Below are 22755 nucleotides of genomic sequence, written 5' to 3'. Positions count from 1 at the left end.
GGTTTTTTTCTCTTTATTATGATTAATAAATTTAACGTTATTTTGCATATTTAATATCTACTAAATTTCTAATATAAATACAATATTTTATAATAGTGCTACCATGACAAATGTTACAAAATTAGAATTTGTTGCCCTTGATATTAACAACAATAATTATTTGTCATGGGTACTTCATCTTGGAGAAACTATTAAAGAAGGAAATAAATCCAGTCAGGACAAAACAAAAGTTATGATTTTTCTTCGTCATCATCTCCACGAGTGATAAAAAATAGAGTATCTTACAATAAAAGATCCTCGTATCTTGTGAAAAAATTTGAAAGAGAGGTATGATCATAAAAAAAAATAGTTATTCTTCCTAAATCTCATTATGAGTAGGTGCACTTGAGGCTACAAGATTTCAAATCAGTAAGTAATTACAACTCCGCATTATTTAAAATCAGTTCAAAACTATTGTTATGTAGAGAGAAAATTATTGATGTTGATATGTTATAGTAGACATTTTCTATATTTCATGTTGATATGCTCCAGCAGCAGCAATATTGAGGAAATGTTTTAAACAATATTCTAAACTAATTTCATGTCTTCTCGTGGCCAAACAAAATAACGAGTTATTAATGAAAAATCATGAATCTCGACCAACCGGAACGACGCCACTCCATGAAGTTAATGTTATGAATTTTAATAATAATCATGGTCGAGGTCGTGGTTGTGATTGAGGTCGTGACTATGGCAGAGGAAGAAATAATCATTATTTTCATGGTGGTCATTCTAATCATTCAAATTTCAAAAAAACCACGCAAAATAATGAACACAAAGGAAAAACTCCACAAGATAAGAGTTTAAAAAAGTCTTGAAATTAAATGCTCCTGATGCGAAATGGCTGGGCATATATTTTTCGTACGTCAAAACACTTAGTTGATCTCTATCAAGCATCCCTAAAGAAAAAAGAGAAAAATGTGGAAGAAAATTTTGCATACCAAGATAACGACATATTTGACCCATCCTATATGACAAATTTGGATGTGGCGGACTTCTTTGAATCTCCAAAAGAGAAAATCGGCAAAATTGATGGAATATCAAGTGTTTCCTTTTACTTTGAAAATATCTAGACTTAATGTTGTTTTTTATTCATCTCCATGTTTTTTCCTCTCAGTAGATGTATCGTATATATTATTGATCTCCCACTGAAGTGTTCTAATCATCTGGATATCTCTTGAACTTAGGTATATTTCGACTAAAAAAACCCTAAGTCTATGTGATTTATCCAAGTATAACGTTTATATTTAGATTTAACTTACGATATCTAAGTGATAAAACCATTTTATTACCTCACACCGCTCACGCATGCTCATAAAACTGATTAACAACGCTCAGATGTTCGGCTAAAATCCCTAGGTAGGAGATGTTACATAAACTGTCAACTTAAGTACCTCTAGCCTTAGACAGGATTATAGACCGATTGAGTTTGTAACCGTATTTTATAAGATAACAACCTATTTTAACTATTAAAACAAGTTGTTATTAAACCTAAGTGAGCATGCATCTTACCTTTGTTATAGATTTTAAATGTCTAAATTCATTTTATAACTCTTATAAAAACATAGACATACTATAACATATACTTAAGAATTCCACACATTAATACAACAATTATATTAATCTTATGAAATCCTAATCATGCATACTATATACATTATAATTAATTTATAACATATATTAATGCATGAAACATGCTTTCCTATGATGGAATTTTAAATTTACATGGCATACAATATGCACATACATGTTTAACTTAAATATAACATACATCACATGCATAAAACATTTAAACAACACTGATATGGACCAACTTTGGCATCCTAAGCAAGCAATAAACTAATTTATTACATAATTAATCCAAAAACATCTTGAGGAAGCCTCTAGACTGCTCGTGTCGACCCAAATTGTACCCGAACCGGCCCTTCATAGCTCCAAAAGAGGCTGAACTAGACTAAAGTTGGTTGAACCAGACCTCATGCCACTGAACCAGTCAAATCAGACCACTCCTACAAACCAATTCATGTGCGTGCACATTTTTGGGCTAGGATGAGCAGCATTGCGATTCCATCTCAGTGTTGCGATGCCTCGACTTCATGAAGAACAACGTTGCAACGCTATAGGGACAGTGTTGCAACGGTTTCTAGTAATGGCTTCAACTCCAGAAAAACCAGCTGACCTTACTTGCTTCAATCTTCAATTACAACCTATTTTCAACTCTATTGACTCCAATAAAATTACAGACTCTCAAGCACACAATTAAGCACATCAATAAGAGCCAATTACAAATTTAACAACATAATCAAAGAGAAATCTAATGCCAAAGTTGAATTAGAACCCTATCAGTCAACCAAACATGCATCTCTAGAATTTCACCCACCAAACTCAAATTAACGTTAATTGAGTGCTTAAATCATGCTCTAATGCCAATTGATAGAGTATAGATGCATAAAACAGAAGCCAGCAGAATCATTGAACACTCTAATTACACTTAATTTGAGAACAAAGCATGTTGAAAAACAAATTTCAACAGAAATAGGGTTTCACTGTGTATACCTTCGTAGATTTCCATTTACTCCTTGCTTAATCCTCGAAATTGACCTTCAATTTCTTCAGTAGACTATCAAGAGAATTTTCTCTACTATTCTCAGCCTTGGATTAAGTGGTGAAAACTCATAATTGAGAGAGAATAAAATGGGTTTGAGAGTAAAATCAGTTTTTCAAAAAAATTTACAAATTTCAGATTGCATCAACTAAATTCTGAAAAATTGAAGTATGTATTAAATTAATCCATGCAAGCACTTAGTCTTTCAGCATTTTACACTTTAAAATGGTTAACTAAGTAGCCTAGGTGTTGAATTGTGGAGAAATCCACTAAGAAATTGAAATTGGGGTAAACCCACCTCAAAAATTAAAACCATTTTTAATTTCCACATTCTTATTTAATTTAATTTTGTAATAAAATCAAATTTAAATAAAATCAAATTTCAATTCTGAAATTGAAATTTATAAATTAAAATATGATTTATTTAAATAATTTAATTAATTAAACATATTTAATTAAATAAATAATAATTTAATATCAAATATTAAATTAATAAAACACCTAATATAAACATGAATCTTATTCATGTAATCAATATTTAAGTATTTTATATTATCCAATTACGTTTAATTTCGATAAATTTAAACGTTAGTTATATTGAACATAATTATCCAAACCCTAAATTGAAATTGAACATTTCAAATTCAAACCCTAAATTGAAATTTGAACACTTCAATTTCACTCACTTTTTTAATTCAAGGTTTAATCTTTTACGAGCTAGTAGAGGGACCTTATAGACCTACAAATCATGAGCTCCAACAATTTGAGATTAATCGGTTAGACTTTTTAATCCGAATTAATCAATATTCGTTAACCACCAAGACATACCACTATAGCTCGATGGTTGCACTCTCCTCATTGTAGATATATTTCTGTCCACTTAATTTAACCATAATCAGTAAGTCGATCCTTCACAGGTCGTTCGTATTTACAACTAGGTCAAAATTATTGTTTTACCCTTATAAATAAATCTTGCTTCTTAAACTCCCACTGATCCTCTATTGAACAATTGGTTATAGTCCAACTAATAAACCATGTCCCTCTCGGCCATGAGAGGGTGGACCCCTTTGTTCAAGACCAGGAATCAGTACTTAAGAGAACAACATATATGTTAACCCTAAATGGGTAGGAGTGAATTCCATATTGCAGGACTATGTCCCCAGCTATCTATCTGGTCTTATCCCCAAAATGAGAGGCTTGTTTAGCAGTGTTGTTGAACTACTCTCACCTATGTAGATCAAAGAATAATCCCGAATAAATTAAAGTTCATGGTTAGCTCAGGATTAAGATCAAGTTATCCTAGGTCATCAAATTGAAATAGTCAGTTTTAATAGTAAAAGGTCGTTATAAAGAAAAGTGACTATTTCATGGTCTGGTCTTATGCAAACACCTTTTGCATAGGATGCCCCTACTCGCATGTCTCCACATGAACGATTTCGGGATCACATCGTTTGTATCAGTATACAAAGTAGGCCGTATTCATAGTGTCCCTAGGACAAGGTACCCAAGCTCATCCATATACTTATAGACCTTTTTGGTTATATACTATAACTTGATCATCTTTTATGTCTCTACATAGGTTAAAGTATCCATGCTTTTATAACATAATGAAATTTAAATAACACTTTTATTGAATAAATTTTTCAACAATACTTTTATTGATAAATAGAATATGTTTCCAAAATTACAAAGTGCAAGCTCTAGGACATTCCCAACACGTTATTGTTTCATTTAAATCCTCGTACAGATTAATGTGAACTTGAAGTTCAGAATATAATTCATTTGCAAAATATAACAAATCAATTACCAGATGCAGTTATAGATGCAAAGAAAGTAACTAAGTCACATACACCGGCAACAAATGTTCCATAAAAAATTGATATCCCTGTTGGGGTGTATGCCCTAAAGTCTGGTAACACTACTAATATTACCCATTTTGTAGTTGTTACAATTGTTGTAAAGTGCTATAAATGATCTAATCCTGATCATTCTTGTGGAGACATATGAACAGGGGTATCTCATACAAAATAGTTTGTATAAAAATCAGACCCCGAAATGTTAAGTCTCTCTTTATAACGTCGTTGTTAGAAGAGACTTACATTTCACCAGGAGGACCATAGGTGACTTGACCTTAATCTTGAATGAGCTGTAAACTCCTGCCTATGAGAGTGATCCTTTGATTTGTATAGATGAGAGTGACCAGATTTGTCGACTCAATAAGCCTACCATTTTGAGGATTCGTCAGATTGGGGAGCAAGGAACACAACTACACAAGAATGAATTCATTCATTCCCTATAGTTAGGGTAAGAAGATAAATTGCTCCCTTAAGGGTTGATTTCGGGGCTTGAACAATGAGGCGCTTCACCCTCTCCTGGCCTGAGAGGGGTTCGGTCATAGTTGGGCTATGACTAATTCATCAGAGGGATCAATGGTACTTAAGGAGTTAGATGTAACTACAAGGTAAAACCGTAATTAGACACAGTTGTACTTACGAGCAATTTGTGAAGGGTGAACGTCCTGTTGATTGGTCATATCCAATGGACATATAAGTATATCTATAGTGTGAAGAGTTCAATTGTCGGTCTTTAGTGGAGTGACCAATGCTAATGAAAGTTGATTAATTTGATTAAAAAAGTTTAATCAATTAATCTCGTATCATTGGAGCTTTGATAGGTCTATAAGGTTCCCCTGTTAGCTCAATGAGGACTAATGGGAATCAAATTAATTTTGGTGTGATTTGAATTGTTCAAATAAATTAAAGGGAATTAATTGTATAGGATACAGTTAAATAGTGTACATTGATACATTATATAATCTAATGTATGTTGATATATTTTATGAAAGAAATAAATGTTTAAATATGATTCAAATATTAATTATATAAATATGATTCATATAAAAACTATATATTAAAATTTAGTGTGAATATGGTTCATATTAAATTTATATAGTTTTATGAGATAAATAAATATTTGAATATGATTTAAATATTAATTATATAAATATGATTCATATAAAAATTATATGTTAAAATTTAATGTGAATATGATTCATATTAAATTTATGAGAGAAATTAATATTTGAATATGATTCAAATATTGATTATGTGAATATAATTCACATAGAAGCTATATGTTAAAATTAATATGAATATGATTCATATTAAATTTATATAGTTTGATGAGAGAGGTTATTATTTGAATGTGATTCAAATAATAAATTATATGGATGTGATTTATATAAAAACTATAGATTATATTATATGTGGCATAATATAAACTCTAGGTTATATGTGACATAATATAAACTCTAGGTTATATATTATATGTGATATAACATATAGTTTAATATTTATATATTAAATTAGTTAATATATGTATTTATTAAAAAAATCAAATTTTGAATTTAAATTTATTAAAAATAAAGGGGAGATAGTTATAACTCCCTCACCTTTTATTCTCTCCCAAAAAAACTCATGTAACAAACTAGAAGAGAGAGAAAACTCTCTCTCTCCTCTAATTCTTCTTGTCTCTGTGATTTTTACAGAGAAGAATTCTTTTCTCTAAACAAGTTCTTCTTCTTCCCTCACACCAAGATTGAGTGCAAACCCACAACTCTGCATAATTCTCGTCCTTAAGAATAACGAGGAAGACCCCTTGGTGGTTCTGTTCCTGTTCGTTGAGTTCATGGATGCTGAGTTCGTGAGATCGAGAAAAAAAGACTCGAATTGGAGAGGAACGTGAAAAATTGGTCTTCAAAGGTGAGTGATTTCTTAATCCCTCTTCTCCATTTTCACTGTAATAGTATGCTTGAATTAATATGTGAATCAATGGTTCCCAATACTCTATATTTTGTATGTTCTGTAAAATAAATTCAGAGATCGTTGCATCCAATTGCTTCAGCTGCAGGGAATTCCAATCTCTTCAATCCCAACACAGCAAGTTGTCACTAATGAGTTTAGAACACGCCAGAAGCGTGGTAGAACAGTGGGTTCCAAAAATAAAAATCCTTGAAAAAGAAAATAATTAAGAATCAAGAAGACTTGGTTGAAGATGTAAATACCCAAGAAGAAATTCATGATATGAATAATGAGGAATGTGGAATACATAAAGATAATAATGAGATTTCAATAAACTATGTCATGATAAGAAAAGGATGGAACCGAACTCATGTAGTTATTGATAACATTTTTGCGTATAATGTTGCTTTTGATATTATATATGAAAATGATAATTCTTAACCAAAATTTGTTGAAAATGTCGACATAGAAAAGATTAGCTTCAGTGGAAAGAAGCAATTGAGACAGAATTAAACTCACATTCAAAATGTCAAGTTTTTAGACTAGTAGTCCAAACACCAGAAGGTGTCAAACCCATTGGATACAAATGGGTATTTATGAGGAAAAGAAATGAAATAATGAGATCACAAGATATAAAGCAAGACTAGTTGTACAAGATTTTTCACAGAGACCTGGTATAGATTATGAGGAGGCATATTCTCCGATGGTGGATACAATTACACTAAGATATTTAATTGATCTAACTATGTATGAAAGTTTGGATATGCATCTTATGGATGTAGTCACAATATATTTATATGGATCTCTTGATAATGATATTTATATTAGAATCCCAAAAGAATTTAAGGTACCTGAAACATATTAATCAAACTCCCAAGAATTGTATTCAATAAAGTTACAAAGATCACTATATGGATTGAAATAATCAGAACGAGTATGGTACAATCACCTGGGTAGATATTTGTTGAAAGAAGGATATCAAAACGATCCAATATGTCCATGTGTTTTATAAAGAAATCATAGTCATGATTTGCTATTATAATTGTATATGTTAATGACTTAAATCTAATTGGAACTTCTAAAGAGCTTTCCAAATGCAATAAAATATCTTAAAAAAGAATTTGAGATGAAAGATCTCGAAAAAAAATAAATTTTGTCTTGACTTGCAAATTAAGTATTTAGTAGATGTGATATTTGTTCATCGGTCAACTTATACAAGAAAAGTTTTGAAAAGATTTTATATGGACAAAGCACATCCATTGAACATTCCAATGGAAGTTCATTCACTAGATGCAAAGAAAGATATATTTTGATCTCGAGATGATAATGAAGAATTTATTGGTCCTGAAGTACCATATCTTAGGTGCACTTATGTATCTTACTAATAATACAGACAGATATTGTATTTTCAATAGCAAGATATAGTTTTCCTCCAAGAAAAAGACATTGGAATGGAATTAAGCATATACTTTGTTATTTCCAAGGAACGATCTACATGGGTTTGTTTTATTCAAATAAATCAAATTTTGATCTAGTTAGTTATGCAGATTCTGGATATTTATCTGATTCACACAAAGTTGGATCTCAAACAAGTTATTTGTTCACATGTGGACGAATTGCTATATTATGGCGATCGGTAAAACAGACCATAACAGCCATTTCCTCAAATCATGCTGGAATTCTTGCAATTCACGAGACTAGTCGAGAATGTATATGACTAAGATCAATAACTCACACATTCGTGGAACATGTGGTTTTTCTTCTAGTAAAAATCTTCCAACGATATTATACGAAGAAACACAACATGCATACCCCAAATCAAATAAGATATATTTAAGGAGATAGAACAAAACATATTTCACCAAAGCTTTTCTATACTCATGTTCTCGAAGAAAATGGTGACATCACTATATAACAAATTTGTTCAAATGATAACTTGGCAGACTTATTTATAAATGCATTATCTATTGCAACCTTTGAGAAATTGGTGTACAACATTAGAATGCGGCAACTCAGAGATCTCAAGTGATGTTTCTATGAAGGAGAGTAAATATATTGTATTATTAAAATATGTACTCTTTTTCCTTCACTAGAATTTTTTCCCAATGGGTTTTTCCTAGTAAGGTTTTAACGAGGCATTTTTCCTAGTAAAGTTTTAGATGTAATGTAGATGTCCATTATTAGTGTTCATTGGTCGTGTGTCACTTATCCATTACCTCACGTGTGTTGTCCATGTGTCTCAAAATTACACATTATTAGTGTTCATGTAATCCACTTACTACTTGCCAAATTGTCTATAAATAGTGGTATTTTGTGAGTTTTGAAAGATACATATATTGGTAATCAATCCAAAAATATTATATTTGTTTTAATATTTATTTATTTTGTTATATATTATTCTTATATTATATTTTCTTCATATTCATATTCTCATTGTGTGTCGTTGTGCTCCTCAAATTCATAATAAAAAATTATTTGCTGAAAATAGATACTCTAAAAACTATTTGTAAAAATAAGACCAATTTTTTATCTTTATTGATTTGACTGAATATCACAATGTTTGTCAAATTCAGTCTCTTAGATAAGACAAGAAAATTAATCCTATTTTTATAAATAATTTTGGAAGTACCTATCTTTTTGTAAATAGTATTTAAAACCACCATAAATTTATACTTTGCAAAGTTTACCAGTTTGTAATAAAAATTGGTATAATTGTAATCAAATTTCATTGACAGATATGAGTCTTAATCACAAATGTAGTTAGATCGTTACTTATCATTACGATTATGATTACAATACGACATTTTTCAGATGCAATTCACTTGATCACTTCGTGCTCGTTATTCAAACTACATTATTTGATTGCACATTTTTAATTTAGTACAAATGCTTAACGGCGCTAAACATTAACAAACTTGAAAAAATAAATGTGATGCATCTTCTATAAATGTGGCTTTAATTCACCCCTTTTCTAACTCTTCAAAGACCGACGAGCACAGCTCTGGAATGAATAAAAAACGTCTCTTTGAAGTTAAAATTTGTCATTCAGTACTCTCACTTCCTTAACTATCAAGTCATTGTGCAGAAAGAAAAGAAAAGAAAAGAAAAAAGTTTCCCTTTTTTCCTCTCTTATTTTCTTCACCTTTCTATAAAAGCTCGAGCTCTGTTTTTATCTGTTCTGTTCCACAAAGAATTTATAACCAAAGTTTCACATTAACGTTTCCATGGAGGAAGAATTTGCCTAAAAATATTTTTATACAAAGGCAGCCAATAGAAACAAAGCAAGTAGAATAAGCGCTTTCTCATCAGCATTTGCCAAGTTTTATTCCCTTAAACTACTTTACGCCATTTCAACAACCCACCTTAATTAACACACTGTACCCATTCTAAATTTCCCCTGTTTTCTCCCATGGCCACCGCCAAAATCTCCGACCAACACCCCCCAATCGCCGTCGCAGACCTACCCCACCTGACCGACGACTTCCCGGACCTCGAAACCCGAACCAACCCACTCCAGACCAACCAATTCTTCCACCCAATCGACGGCTTCTACGCTTCCTCCACCGATGTCGTCCTCCGGCGGATCGCCTTCGACCTGTCCACAAAGGAATCCCCTGCCCACGTGGCGTACCACCGGGCTGGTCCGCGGAGGTCGGTTTATTTCGAACCGGAATCGGTCCGGGCGGCGATCGTGACGTGCGGAGGGTTGTGTCCAGGGATGAATACGGTGATCAGAGAGCTGGTGGTGGGGCTGTGGGAACTGTACGGAGTGCGGCGGATATATGGGATTTTGGCCGGTTACAGAGGGTTTTATTCGACGGAACCGGTGGAGTTGAATTTGAAATTGGTTGATAATTGGCATAAGAGAGGCGGTACTGCTCTTCGAACTTCCCGTGGAGGGTTTGATCTTCGGAAGATCGTCGATACCATACAACATCATGGTTTCAATCAGGTCTTTCCTCTGTTTCCAGCTTCTTCATCTTTATGCCTCTGTCTTTTTTTTTTCTTTTTTCTTTTTTTCCAGTTTCTCTGTTTTTTTAGCGGTGATGACGTGTTTATAATTTTTTTTTTATAATTATTTAGGTGCATTTACTCGTTTTATTTTATCTCCACGCATATTTTAATTTTGTTTTTAATCTTGTTTTTAACTTTATAAATGAAGTTTTGGTTTCTGGAATATTTTTTTAAGGGGTTTTGAAAAATAAAAAAAATAATAACTATTTATATAAAATAATAAAATTTAATCTTATTTGATAAAAACAAAAAATTTGATAAAAGTCTATGTGATAAAGTCTATTAGTTTATTAGTGTCTATTAATTTTTGTTTAGTTTGACATTTTTTTTATTTACGAAAATTTCTATTTTTTAAGTTTATATAATTTTAACTTGAGCTTATTTGAGATTCAATTCTTTACTAATCATTAAAAAAAAAACAACCCTTTTTAAATTTTAATTTTGTTGTCAAATATTTTCTTTTAAAAAATAAATGGGTCAAATGTCTCAAATTAATCTTTTGTCTAGGTTTTTTTTTTCTTTTTTGAGAATATAACCCTTTTCTTTTTTGGTTCATAGATAATTAAAATGTCAAATAAGTATATTAAAATTTCAAATAAATTAACCAGTTTCAGGCTTGTAGCGAAACAGTGAGTATTGGAACTCCTATTTGAAGATCTCTAGAACAATTGAATGGGAAACAAAATTAAAAGTTAAAAAAAAAAAAAAAAAATGGTGGTTAACCTGCCTAATAAATAATAACCATTTGATTTTTTTTTTCAAACGTATTGTAATTAAAATATGAGGTAGAAGAATTAAACATCAAATCACGAGATTGATAGTATGAACAGTATGCCAGTTGAGCTACACTCTTTGTTGGCAATAATCATTTTATTTTGAAATTTGGGTTTTGTTTCTCATCATTACAATGTCATCTTACCTGATTAAACATTTAAATTTTTGGTCATATTTCAATGGAAAAAAAAACAACTTTGAAAATTATGTTTTCTGTTTTAAGTATTTAGAAACCTGTCTAATACAATGAGTCTGATCTAAAAAAAACATTTGAACTTTTAAACCCTCCTAAAAAAGAGATAACAAACCAAAGGAAAATCTTATTCTATAAATGTTGAAGTTTGTATCTTTGGTGTATAATATTTCAAAAGTATTTAATAAGTTCATAAATTTTGAAATTTCTAACAAATTCAGTTTCTTTTTTAAAAATTATATTTATTAAATATAAATTTGAATTTTATGTCTAATTGAACTAAGACTTTTAACTTTAAATTCAGTAGTATGTGAATTTAGAAAAAAAAAATAAAAATAAAAATATTATTGGCCAAACTTGTAATTTTAAAAGTTATTAGACCAAATAAATAGAAATTTCAAAATTTAGTGGCTTAATGTCAACATTTTTCACAAACAATAAATTAAGTCCTCGTTTGATAATATTTGATTTTTGTTCTTTGTTTTTGAAATTAAATCTTTAGACCCCACTTTCACCCAAATTTCTTCTTTGGTTATCTAACTTTTTAACCATGTATCCATAGACTTAATTTTCGAAAACAAAAACAAAAAAAAATTATTACCAAATGAGGTCGTAGCTTTTAAAAACATGTTTTTATTTTTAGAATTTTGCTAACCATTCAATCATTGTACTTAATAAAAATATAAATTATAGTAAAAAATGTGGAAGAAAAGAAATAGTTATGCATCTAAATAATTGTCCGTGGTCTTCTTTATACAAATTTGGAGTCAATGGCAAAAAAAAAAAAAAAGAAAAAAAACAAAAACAAAAACAAACCTTGGTTTCAAGAGCAAATTGCACAAACCACAGGTGACAATAGTTGCAATTTTACCTCCTACTTTTTTTTTTCGAGTTACAATTTTACATACTTTTAAATCCAACGGTTACTATTTGTGAAAATAATAAAAAGTAATAATTCCAACGGTTAGGAACGCATTAAAAAAGAAAAAGATGAAAAAAAAAAGTCTAGCCGTTATCTCCTCCAACCGTAAAATTTGGATCTTTTCATTCTCAAGTAGTTTCGACTTTCAATTACGAATTGGGATTGTTTTAATGGCGATTCCTTACAAATGAGTTAGGTCTACATAATCGGAGGAGATGGCACAATGCGCGGCGCCGTCAAGATATTCGACGAAATACGCCGTCGGAATCTTCAGGTTGCCGTCACCGGAATCCCTAAAACCGTCGACAATGACATCGGAATCGTCGACCGGTCATTCGGATTCCAAACAGCCGTCGAAATGGCTCAGCAGGCAATCAGCGCCGCTCATGTGGAGGCCGAGAGCGCAGTGAATGGCATAGGTCTCGTCAAATTGATGGGCAGAAGCACCGGCCACATCGCTCTTCACGCCACATTGAGCAGCCGAGACGTCGATTGCTGTTTAATACCTGAAATGGCCTTCTATTTGGAAGGCGATGGAGGTTTGTTTCCGTTTCTTGAACGGAGGCTGAAGGAGAACGGGCATGCGGTTCTGGTGGTTGCTGAGGGAGCAGGGCAAAGTATGATACCTAGAACTGAGGCGGAAAAGGAAGAGAGGGACGAATCTGGAAATCCGGTGTTCTTGGATGTGGGCGGATGGTTGAAGACGGAGCTCAAGAATTGGTGGGCGAGGACGCATCCTGGTGAGTTATTTACTGTGAAATACATAGATCCTACTTATATGATTCGTGCTGTGCCTGCAAATGCTACAGATAATTCCTATTGTACATTGCTTGCTCATTCGGCCATTCATGGAGTAATGGCTGGTTATACTGGATTTGTCTCTGGCCCTATTAATGGAAATTATTCGTATATTCCATTGAAAGAGGTGGCAGAAGCAAAGAATGAAGTTAATACGAGAGATCATAAATGGGCATGGGTTAGATCTGTCACTAATCAGCCTGATTTTGTAAGAAGTTAGCTACTAGAATCCGAGAAATCAGAGTTCATCAGGGGTTTTTTGTTGAAATAAATTTTGGGATTCTGTGACTGGAACATTTTGTTGGATATATCTGTAGCTCTTTACATGCCCTTTAACTCTTGAAATCAAAGTGCTTGTTTGTTAGCTCAACTTTTTATTTCAGGAAATGATTTGAGGATAGCACATTACACTTTCTGTTTTGTACACACAAATCAAAATGAACAAACACACTCCAAACTCCGACTACTTTAGCAATTCTTGTAAAGCACACTGCACACAATCTCTTCTACGATTACTTTAGCAATACAGAAAATGCCTTTCAGAGAATTCCTGGAACTGGCTGCAGCTAGTTAGTTCCGCAACTTTATACTTTTGGTTATCTGGGTCTGGCATGTTGGGCAGAAGATGAGATCTTTACCACAATCCGAGCATGTCTGTGACAAACATGCTTGTTAATATTAAACAAGAAAAAGAAAGATAAAAAAGCTTGGAGATATTCCCATTTACTGGAAACTGCTAAATCCAGTTACCATTACCTGATGTCCACATCCAAATGCAAGATCTTTCTCATTGAAGTAGCATTTTGGACAAATCTGCAAATCACGATGTGGTCATCAAGAAATTGATTGTTCTTTGAATGATATTATAGGTTTCTAGCCAATATGTGTTTATGTGATGTTACAGCTCTTTTAAGTGTAGCATTACCCTATTAAATGACGGTGATGACGACCATGTAGATGACCGGGAAAGTATTGAGTGAGCTGGAGAAGAGGGACCCGAGAAAGATGCAGATGTTATGTCACTGTCTGTGCGCCTATAGCTTGGAGAATAGTTGCGAAAATTATTGATGAATGGAGGAGGCCGTGGCAGTGGAAAAGGCAAATGCTCTTGTGTTTCTCTTTTTTGGCTGTAAGTAAAATTTGTAGAAAGTATGGTTAAACCATAGGCACTTAGATTTACTATTTATTTTACCGATAAGCCACATATTTGAAACATTCATCTGGTAATTTTTTACCCCAGAAGTTGGAGCCTCATTGTTTCCTTGTATTGTGGTGGTATCTCCATCAGACATTGCAGTGCAAACTCGGTCTCCTTTTTAGATGGGGAAGTACCCTTGGACATGATCTCGGTAAAATTCACGAACTGCACCAGACAATGGTCCCAGAATGGGAAAAAAAAGGTTCAAAAAAATAGAACCAAAAATGGTATTATGAGTCTGGTACTGCAAGTACTTTCTCCTCTCTTTTCACCTGAAAATTGTCAAAGTCGCGAGCTGGGATTTGATCATCACACTCGTTCATTTGACCCCATGGCCCATCACCGACACCGACCAAGATTATGGATAAAGGATATTTGCTGCATAAAGAGAACAATGCTGAAGTTACGAAAGGCAATGGGGATGTAGCAAACATGTGCTTATTTATATATTTCAATCAACCTTGCTTCCACAATAGCATCTATAGTGCTTTGTTCTTGAGGACTAAGGTGGCCTGGACGAGTGTCTATACTCCTTGTTACCTTAGCAGAGAGAACATGATAATATGAATGGATCAGCTTTTATAGGAACCACTAGAAGTCAAAATATTCACGATGAACTTCAATTAATATGTAGCTATTAACTTGGCCATCAGCAATTATCAGAAGAATATGATACTGGCCGCCGCTATCATTGACTATTCTGATGGCATTTCTGATGATTGGAGCAAAGGACGTCGGACCTGACGTAATAAGTAGTATTACAAGCAAACAGAAGCTAGTGAATGCAAAAATTGAGCAAGAAGAAGAGAATAGAGATTCCGGTAAGGAAAACTTTACCAGCCAGTTTCACGTGAGGTACTCGTTCTCTGTAGCAAAAGAGCACTTCCTCAAAACCATGGCAGGGCCTATCATCCGGATGAAAGCTAAAAACTTCCCGATCTCCAGTAGTAACTGCAGAAGAAGAATGAGAAGTTAATGGAACTTTAAGATAGTGCTCTAGAGAATCAAAGAGTGTATATATATTATGAAATTCTACAGTTTCATCACAAAATCACACCGTCTCCGAAGCCGTAGCATGGAATTATATTATCGTCGTCGAATTTTTCAAGTGTCCTCCCGATGATGGATATTGCTTGTTCATAGGGATTGAGAAAAGCTCCAGCAAGGTCATGCAGATTCCTCCCCATGAAAGATTTGGTTCCAGTCCACTCATTGCTTTTTGTGAAGTCAATCCCAATGATCAGGTTGGAGGACTCCAAGCCTGCTTTTTCAAGGGCATCAGTTACCTGCAAGTGCAGAAGTCAAACAACTTTAGCATCAAATCAAAACTTATGAATCCAATTAATAGCTGCTCAAAACACCACAGTTTTTTTGGCCAAGATGTTTCTTTTCGACCTTCTGTGGAAAGAAAACTCGAGAAGTATTTAGTTTTCAGCATTTAGTGCTAAGGATCATGAAAACGAGGTGAATCAAAACATCACGATGGAACTATGAGAGAAGATGAACGGTACCTGTTCAAGGGATTCAAAATCATCACCATTTATTTTATAACTTGGATATTGGGAAGAAGGTCCAGAACTCGTGCTCGGGGGAGGGCTATGACCACATGAACATTTTGATGGCTGCTCCTGATTAAGACCATGGATGTGCACATGGGTGTGAATATGCTTAGAAGGTCTACCTCCCATTTTCTGTTTTGTTGTTCGCTTTCGGTTAAACAGACTCTCGAAAGCGTCGAAAAACAGAGAAGAAGCAAACCAAACTGGGAAAGAAGATTACTGAGATGAATAATATGTTCAAGATGAGAAGATTAGATGAAATTCAGAAACAACAAAGTCTAAGAAACAGAATTTTAGACAGATTAAACTGAAACTATTAGAGTTTATATTTCTTCTGCTTGAATGTAAACATATTTGAAAAGCCAATTTAGCAAGTAATGACGTGTGTTCGAGAAATAATCAAAGTCAGAACAAATTAACAAATTCGAAGCTCAAATCAGGAAGCTTCAAAGAATCATCTTTCGAATTCCCTCTGTGAATTATATAATGAAAGTCAAGTGTGTGTGTATATATTTTTTAAAGAAAGGTCCCATTGATCTTTGTTTAAAAAAAGAAAAAAAAGAAAAAAAAGAAAAAAAAAAAAAAAAACAATCTTGGAGGATTTGGATTACATAAAATTAACTTTTGCCCACCAGCACTTTTATTTTTATCCATTTTAAGCTTCTGACTAGTCTTTCGTTGAATAGTTCAATATGTTTTTCAGTTGAGATGATTGGAGAGAAGGATTATTCTGTTTTTTAAATGTAAAATCATAGTTATTCAATGGAATTGATAATGATGATTCAGTTGTTATCTAATTTTATAAAGTCTATAGTTTTACTAAATAGTTCTGATGTGAATAAATTATTGGCTTGGTTGATGTTGTTACAATGCAAAGATGCATCTCGGTCAATTAGTGATGTTATTATAGTATGAATATCTCGAGTAAGGGTTGAATCTAGAGTCTATCGTTTGTAACACAATAGTCTAGTAAAACTCTTAAATTTGAGAGAATCTGAATATTCTATTCTATTAATGGAAGAGATATATATGTATATACATACACAATATAAGAATAGAGAAGGTAAAAGGATAATAAAGAACAACATAACAAAGATTTTTACAATAGTGAGATATCTCTAATTGCATTATAACAAGTCTCAACCTTTTTTAATAATTTTTGTGAGGGAATGGAATTGACATCTATAAGTATTTCATTTCTCGTAGATAGAAGTATTGTGGCCTTACCAATTTGTTATAAGATTGTTTACTTGATGCTTGGAGTTGGACAACGATGGGAGGAGTGTTCAAATGTGCTTCCTGCCTTGAAGTTGGTGGAACGGGTTATTATAATTCATTATATTTGGGGCTCCAAATATAATTATAGTGTTTATAACTATTTATAATCTACAACTAAGAATATTAAATACTATTTCAAAACCTTTTTCGCTACAATATTTACTATTTTCTACTAATCTTCTTTCTTCCTTTTTGTTATAGTGCTTATTATTTTTTGTTTACACCCACAAATGCATATTATTATTCTTCACAAACTCGGTGTGCCAAATGTCCCCTTAGTCTTTAAGATTTGAATTCGATTTCTATTTGCGTGAGGGGATTGTTAATTGACTTCAACTTGTGGTATTCATATATTTATATGGACTATTGACCTCATGTCATTGTCGTAGAATGCATTACCATTCTCAACCAGTTGTTGATGTCTTTAATGAGATCGATGACTTTGCTTTCAAGAAACATCTCTTGTTCTCTCTAGACTTTTCTTAGCATGTTAATTATCATGACATCTTTTCATGGAGTTGACTAAGGGTCAACTCGACTTAGGGACCAATTAGAAACCAAATCTAAATTTTACGGATTAAATTGTTGCTTTTGAAACCTCAAAGATTTAAAAAAAAAAAAAAACAAAAACAAAAACAAAAACAAAAAAGTCAATATTTATCTATTAGGTTAAATTGTAAATTTAGTCCTTATGATATGAACAAAGTTAGAATGTTTATATTTTTTAGTTTTCAAAATTTTGCTTAGTTTAGTAGATAACAAAGCAAGTTGATGGTGGAATGAGTAATATACACTTAATCGTTGACTTAATTTTCAAAAATTTAAAACTAAAATTGAAATGGTTACCATACTGATTTATATTTTTAAATTTTTAAAAATTTGCTTAGCTTAATAGATAATAAAACAAGTTAACGGTGGAATGAGTATTTACACACTTGATCGTTCACTTAATTTTCAAAAACTAAAAATCATTGTCATTGCCACACACAGTATCATAGAGATGAATAAATGACAAAGTTCCTAACAAGAAGACAATAATAAAGTTAAGAGAAGAAGCTCTCTACCCTTTCCTCTTGGATTTCTGTTGTTTAGGCCGATTGATTGAGCTTAAACTTGTAAGTACAGCAATCCCCAAGCCAAAATGGCGCATTCGAATGACCTCCATCGGCTCTCTTGTTCTGATATCCCGGATAATCATTCTTGTAAAACGGCACCGTTTCCTGCAGCTTCAGCCCTAATTTCATGGCTTCCTCCACCAGCTCCCATTTGTTGTATGGTTCCCCCTCCTTGTGCGACACATGAATCTCCCCATCCACTTTCTTCAACAAAACCCTAGCGTTCTTCAGAAACCCTTCCACCAATTCCTTGTTCAACCTGCAGCTCCATTCATTCCATTCTCAACAAAATCACGATGCATTATGATTCGAATCAATTGAGAAAGAAGAAGATCAATTACTGAATTTGGCAGAAACTATCCTCGCGGAACAGGAAACCGACGTGAGGGAAATTGTAGATGATACGATCAAATCTCTGTGTTCTAAGGAAGAAATGAGTACTCATATTTCGAACGTCGATTCCGTAGAATACTAAACATCCTCTTTCTTCTAGTTCCCTCACGTTCCTAAGTCCGTCGCTGTACTTCTTTTCTAGGTCATCTGGAATCGGAAAACAGGATGAAATCAAATCGTCAAATCATCAACACAGAAAGATGAAAAAGAGGCACAAACTAAAGGAATCGAGTCCGATTATGATCGTACCTTGCGAATCGAGGCAAGTGGCTACAATGTTGCGAGCGGATCCGAAGTGTTTGGCCAAACACAGTGCAAAGGAAAAATCGCCTTCTCCGACGAGTAATATTCGGTGTCTCGACGAGTAATGTTTCCTCCATACTTCTTCTTCCTCGTCGTTTTCTTCATCTGACGATTCTGTTCTTCTCTCGTTTTCCGGCAGTAACTCCATCGGCGATCGCTCTGGTAAAACTCGAATTTCAATCGACGTTTTGAATTCGAGAACTGCGATGACGATTAAATTATGAATTTTCTTGTAGATTGATCAATTGATTTGGATGATGATCAAGTCAATGGGAGTCCAGCTTTTTAAGCTTTTTATGTGAAATGACAATTCGCGAGGATGCTTTTTCATCAGTACTCTACTGTCTACTCCCCTTTCTACTTCTTTTGAACATTTGTAATTCATGTCAAAATACTAATAAATAAATAAAGTTGAGATATGGATAAAATATAATATAATAAAATAACTTGAATTATAAAATAGGATAATATAGAAATTCAAAGTGAGATTTTTTTTAAATGTATTCTTAAGATCCACTAAATATTATTATTTATAGGGAAGGTGACAAATAGTATATAAGTCTTAGATGGACACCAAACATAAATAACTACGGCGACAACATGAAAATTGACCAAAACTCTCCCTTAGATGCCCATATATATATATGAAATATGTCTTGTTGCACATATATATGAAATATGCCTTATTAAAATTTTATTGGAAAAAAGCTTAGTGAAGAAAAAATAGTGCATATTTAATATAATATACTCCTAAAAGAATAAGTCTATCTTTCGAACAAATTTGTTGAATGAGAGTAGAAAAGTTTCGGTAAAATATATTTTATTCTATCTCCTTTAATATATTTTTCTTTGACTTGTGCTATGCAAGTTGTGTTGTCTTCGTATAATATTGTTGGAAGATTTTTATTAGAAGACAAGTCACATGTTTCACGAATGTGTTGAGTCATTGATCTTAGCAAGTGGCCGTTGTGGTCTATTTCACCAATCGTCATGATATAGTAGTTCCTCCGCATGTGAACAGATAATTTGTTTGAGATCGAGCTTTGTGTAGATCAGATAAATATCCAGAATCTGCACAACCAATTAGATCAAACTTTGACTTATTTGAATAAAACAAACCTATATCAATTGTTCCTTGGAGATTATAATTAAAAAAAAAGTTAATGAGATTATAAAATGAAATTAAACAAATAGTAATAGAAAACCGTAGTTATATATATATATAATATTCGGGACAGGGTTGGAGACGGGGTGGGGATACCCTCCTCGTCCCCATGGGGTCTTTTGCCAACCTTAGTCAATGGGAGTTAAGTTTTTAATGAGTACTCTATTATTGTCCCCATGGGGTCTTTTGCCAACCTTAGTCAATGGGAGTCGAGTTTTTAATGAGTACTCTATTATTGAATCTGCTACTAAACACAACATTTCTGACAGGATTTGAACCCGTGACATTTTGTACCCAAAACAAACGCGCTACCAAGCTGCGCTACATCCCTTTCTATTAGTCTATTACGGATACGAAAATGAAAATAATGGACAAAATTGGATTTACTTTAAAATTTGTTTAACATAAGTATTTGTAAATTTTAAATTTTTTCCTCCAAGTTTTTCTTTTAGTATAGCAATTATGGGGATAGGGAATCGAACCTCCGACCTCTAAGATTGAAGGTCATGTCAATTAATGTTGAACTAAGCTTACTTTGCCTATTTTCTCCAAGTTAATTTATTTAAAATAATAATAATAATTTTTATGCAAGAAAATATTACGTGTATATACATATTTTCAAATTTTATAGGGAAAGACGATAAAAAGTTTTCTAAAAAAATTACTAATACAGTAGGAGCTAAAATTAAGATTTATGAAAAGTACAAGGAAGACATTTAAAAGTATACCGATTTAAACTGAACAAACTTCAAAGTACATGAGTCAAAATAATATTTTAACCTATATATATTATTCAATCTTGAGAGAAATACAAAAACCATTCATTTTAGATTAAGTATATGCAAGGTGGGAAAATGAGCCTATGAACTATTGATCAGAGATATATCTCTATTTTATGTAAGTTAAACTATACTTGAATTTTACAAGTTTGTTACAATTAATATTCTTGAATGTGGTAAAATATACAAGGAAAAAATAAATTTCCAATCTCTAAGTTTTTTGTCTAGTTTTTATTTGATTCTTAAATTTCAAAATGTTATACTTTTACCCCTGAATTTTGAGTTTAATTTATATTTGGTCCATATATTTGAAAATGTTACATTCTTACTTTTGAGTTTTGAGTGTTATTTCAATCTAGGACTTTATTTTCAATTTTGATTGCTCACTAAATACTCAATTTCAGTTATGGTAAATAAATTATTTTTCACTATATTCCCATCAGTATTAAAATTAGTTATAAATTTTTAGATCATTAAGTAATTGAAAGTTAACGTCAAATACCAAAATTAACATTGGTAGCAAGAATTCAAAGATAAAAGTGTAAATTGAACCATTGAAACTTTAGGACTAAATAGAAAACTCAAAATCTAGAGATCAAATGGATAATCATGAATTTTAGTACAAAAACAATACTTGTTAAATAATAAAAATTCTCAAATAATTTAATGGTAATTGACATATATTTCCTATCGTTAAGGTCAAAAGGATAAAATATTTAAACTTCTAAATTTATGATTAAGATCGCAACATTTTATCTAATAATTTGATGAGATTAAAATTTAGTATAAAAGTATATAACCTACATGTTTAGGGATCACTCAAAATTAACATTTTCCCTTTTCAATCTTACCTTCATTTTTTAAAATATTTTTTAGAAGTTAAATGATTAATTTGCATGAATCTTAGGTAAATGTATATTTTATCTCAAAACTTTCTAAAAAGATTAAATTAGATATTTTATTTTTTTTTATGTAGACTGTGTTCAAATCTCTTAGCTTTTATTAAAAACATAAATTGACTCTATTTTTCAATTATACCAATCCAATTAATGATATTAATAGCCAAAATAATAATAATAATAGCAATGGATCAAACAAAGTTTAATGATATATGTTTTGGTTTTCTATTTTTACTGAGGAATATTTTGATACATATGTTTTAGTTTTATGTATTTTTTATTATAGGAAGAATCGACTATCACCCTAACGGAGGACATATGTATAACTCAATGACAATTGACAATGTACTCCTTTAAGATTAGAAGTTTGAGATTAAATTTTTGTTATAGGAATTATGGATTTTCGACATCTTTAAATTACCATATTTATTTTGTAGAAATATTTTTGCAGATACCTAAAAATATTTTGATAACTGTGTTTGTTTCGTAAGATTTCTACCTGGGAATGTCTTAAATTTATATAATGTTTCAAGAATGCTCTTATGACTATTTATTAATTTATAATTAATTTGATATAATTTGAATTTATTATTTATTATTGCTAAAAAATAATAAAAATTACGATATAACTAAAAATATATTATATATATGGTTGACAGTATTTTATTTAATTATATAATGTAAATGAAGATATATATATATATATAAAAAAAGGAAGGACAAAAATGGAAAATCGAGATGCACTCAACTCAAGAATCTGGAAAATCCATATTTCAAGAGGGCATCCAGAACTCTCTAGATACCTTCCATCCGAGCATCTTTAGATGTCAAGGCATCTTACAATACAATAAAACAAAAATAATCCAGATGTTCACTCCATGGGAATTTAAGATGTCTGCGAAACAAACAGCTCCTTAGGAT

At 32.0% G+C, this 22755-nt stretch overlaps 3 protein-coding genes across 6 annotated transcripts; 1 reads left to right on the top strand and 2 right to left on the bottom strand.

Annotated features, from left to right (window-relative positions):
* The first annotated feature begins 9523 nt into the window (after nucleotides 1-9523).
* PFK2 (phosphofructokinase 2) lies at nucleotides 9524-16325 on the top strand. Of its 4 annotated transcripts, none has more exons than XR_016528345.1 (4): nucleotides 9594-10396; nucleotides 12544-13087; nucleotides 14103-14274; nucleotides 14434-16325. XR_016528345.1 is itself a non-coding variant. In XM_090311673.1 (3 exons), exons 1-3 carry the CDS (start codon nucleotides 9854-9856, stop codon nucleotides 14463-14465), a joined length of 1119 nt encoding a protein of 372 aa, XP_090167799.1. In that variant the 5' UTR covers nucleotides 9594-9853; the 3' UTR covers nucleotides 14466-14609. The 4 variants fall into 4 exon arrangements, 2 of the variants coding, with proteins under 2 accessions (XP_038881531.1, XP_090167799.1); XR_016528344.1 differs by having other exon boundaries at nucleotides 14386-16325; XM_090311673.1 differs by lacking the exon at nucleotides 14103-14274 and having other exon boundaries at nucleotides 14434-14609.
* Nucleotides 13485-16031, bottom strand: LOC120073034 (E3 ubiquitin-protein ligase RGLG2-like). The gene is made up of 10 exons (XM_039025605.2): nucleotides 15855-16031; nucleotides 15401-15629; nucleotides 15181-15294; nucleotides 14986-15083; nucleotides 14804-14883; nucleotides 14616-14721; nucleotides 14381-14508; nucleotides 14071-14272; nucleotides 13902-13958; nucleotides 13485-13799 (listed from the first exon to the last, which is right to left on the bottom strand). Exons 1-10 carry the CDS (start codon nucleotides 16029-16031, stop codon nucleotides 13716-13718), a joined length of 1275 nt encoding a protein of 424 aa, XP_038881533.1. The 3' UTR covers nucleotides 13485-13715.
* Nucleotides 16326-18106: 1781 nt separating the features above from the next.
* Nucleotides 18107-19493, bottom strand: LOC120073035 (uncharacterized protein At4g26485-like). Its single transcript, XM_039025608.2, has 3 exons — nucleotides 18938-19493; nucleotides 18637-18835; nucleotides 18107-18554 (listed from the first exon to the last, which is right to left on the bottom strand). The coding sequence occupies exons 1-3, from the start codon at nucleotides 19137-19139 to the stop codon at nucleotides 18269-18271; spliced, it is 687 nt and encodes a 228-aa protein (XP_038881536.1). The 5' UTR covers nucleotides 19140-19493; the 3' UTR covers nucleotides 18107-18268.
* Between the last annotated feature and the right edge of the window lie 3262 nt (nucleotides 19494-22755).

The sequence above is a fragment of the Benincasa hispida genome, chromosome 3, assembly GCF_027475165.1.
Source record: "Benincasa hispida cultivar pf3 chromosome 3, pf3_genome.v1.1, whole genome shotgun sequence".
Classification (NCBI taxonomy): domain Eukaryota; kingdom Viridiplantae; phylum Streptophyta; class Magnoliopsida; order Cucurbitales; family Cucurbitaceae; genus Benincasa; species Benincasa hispida.
This window is presented reverse-complemented; position numbering and strand designations above follow the sequence as displayed.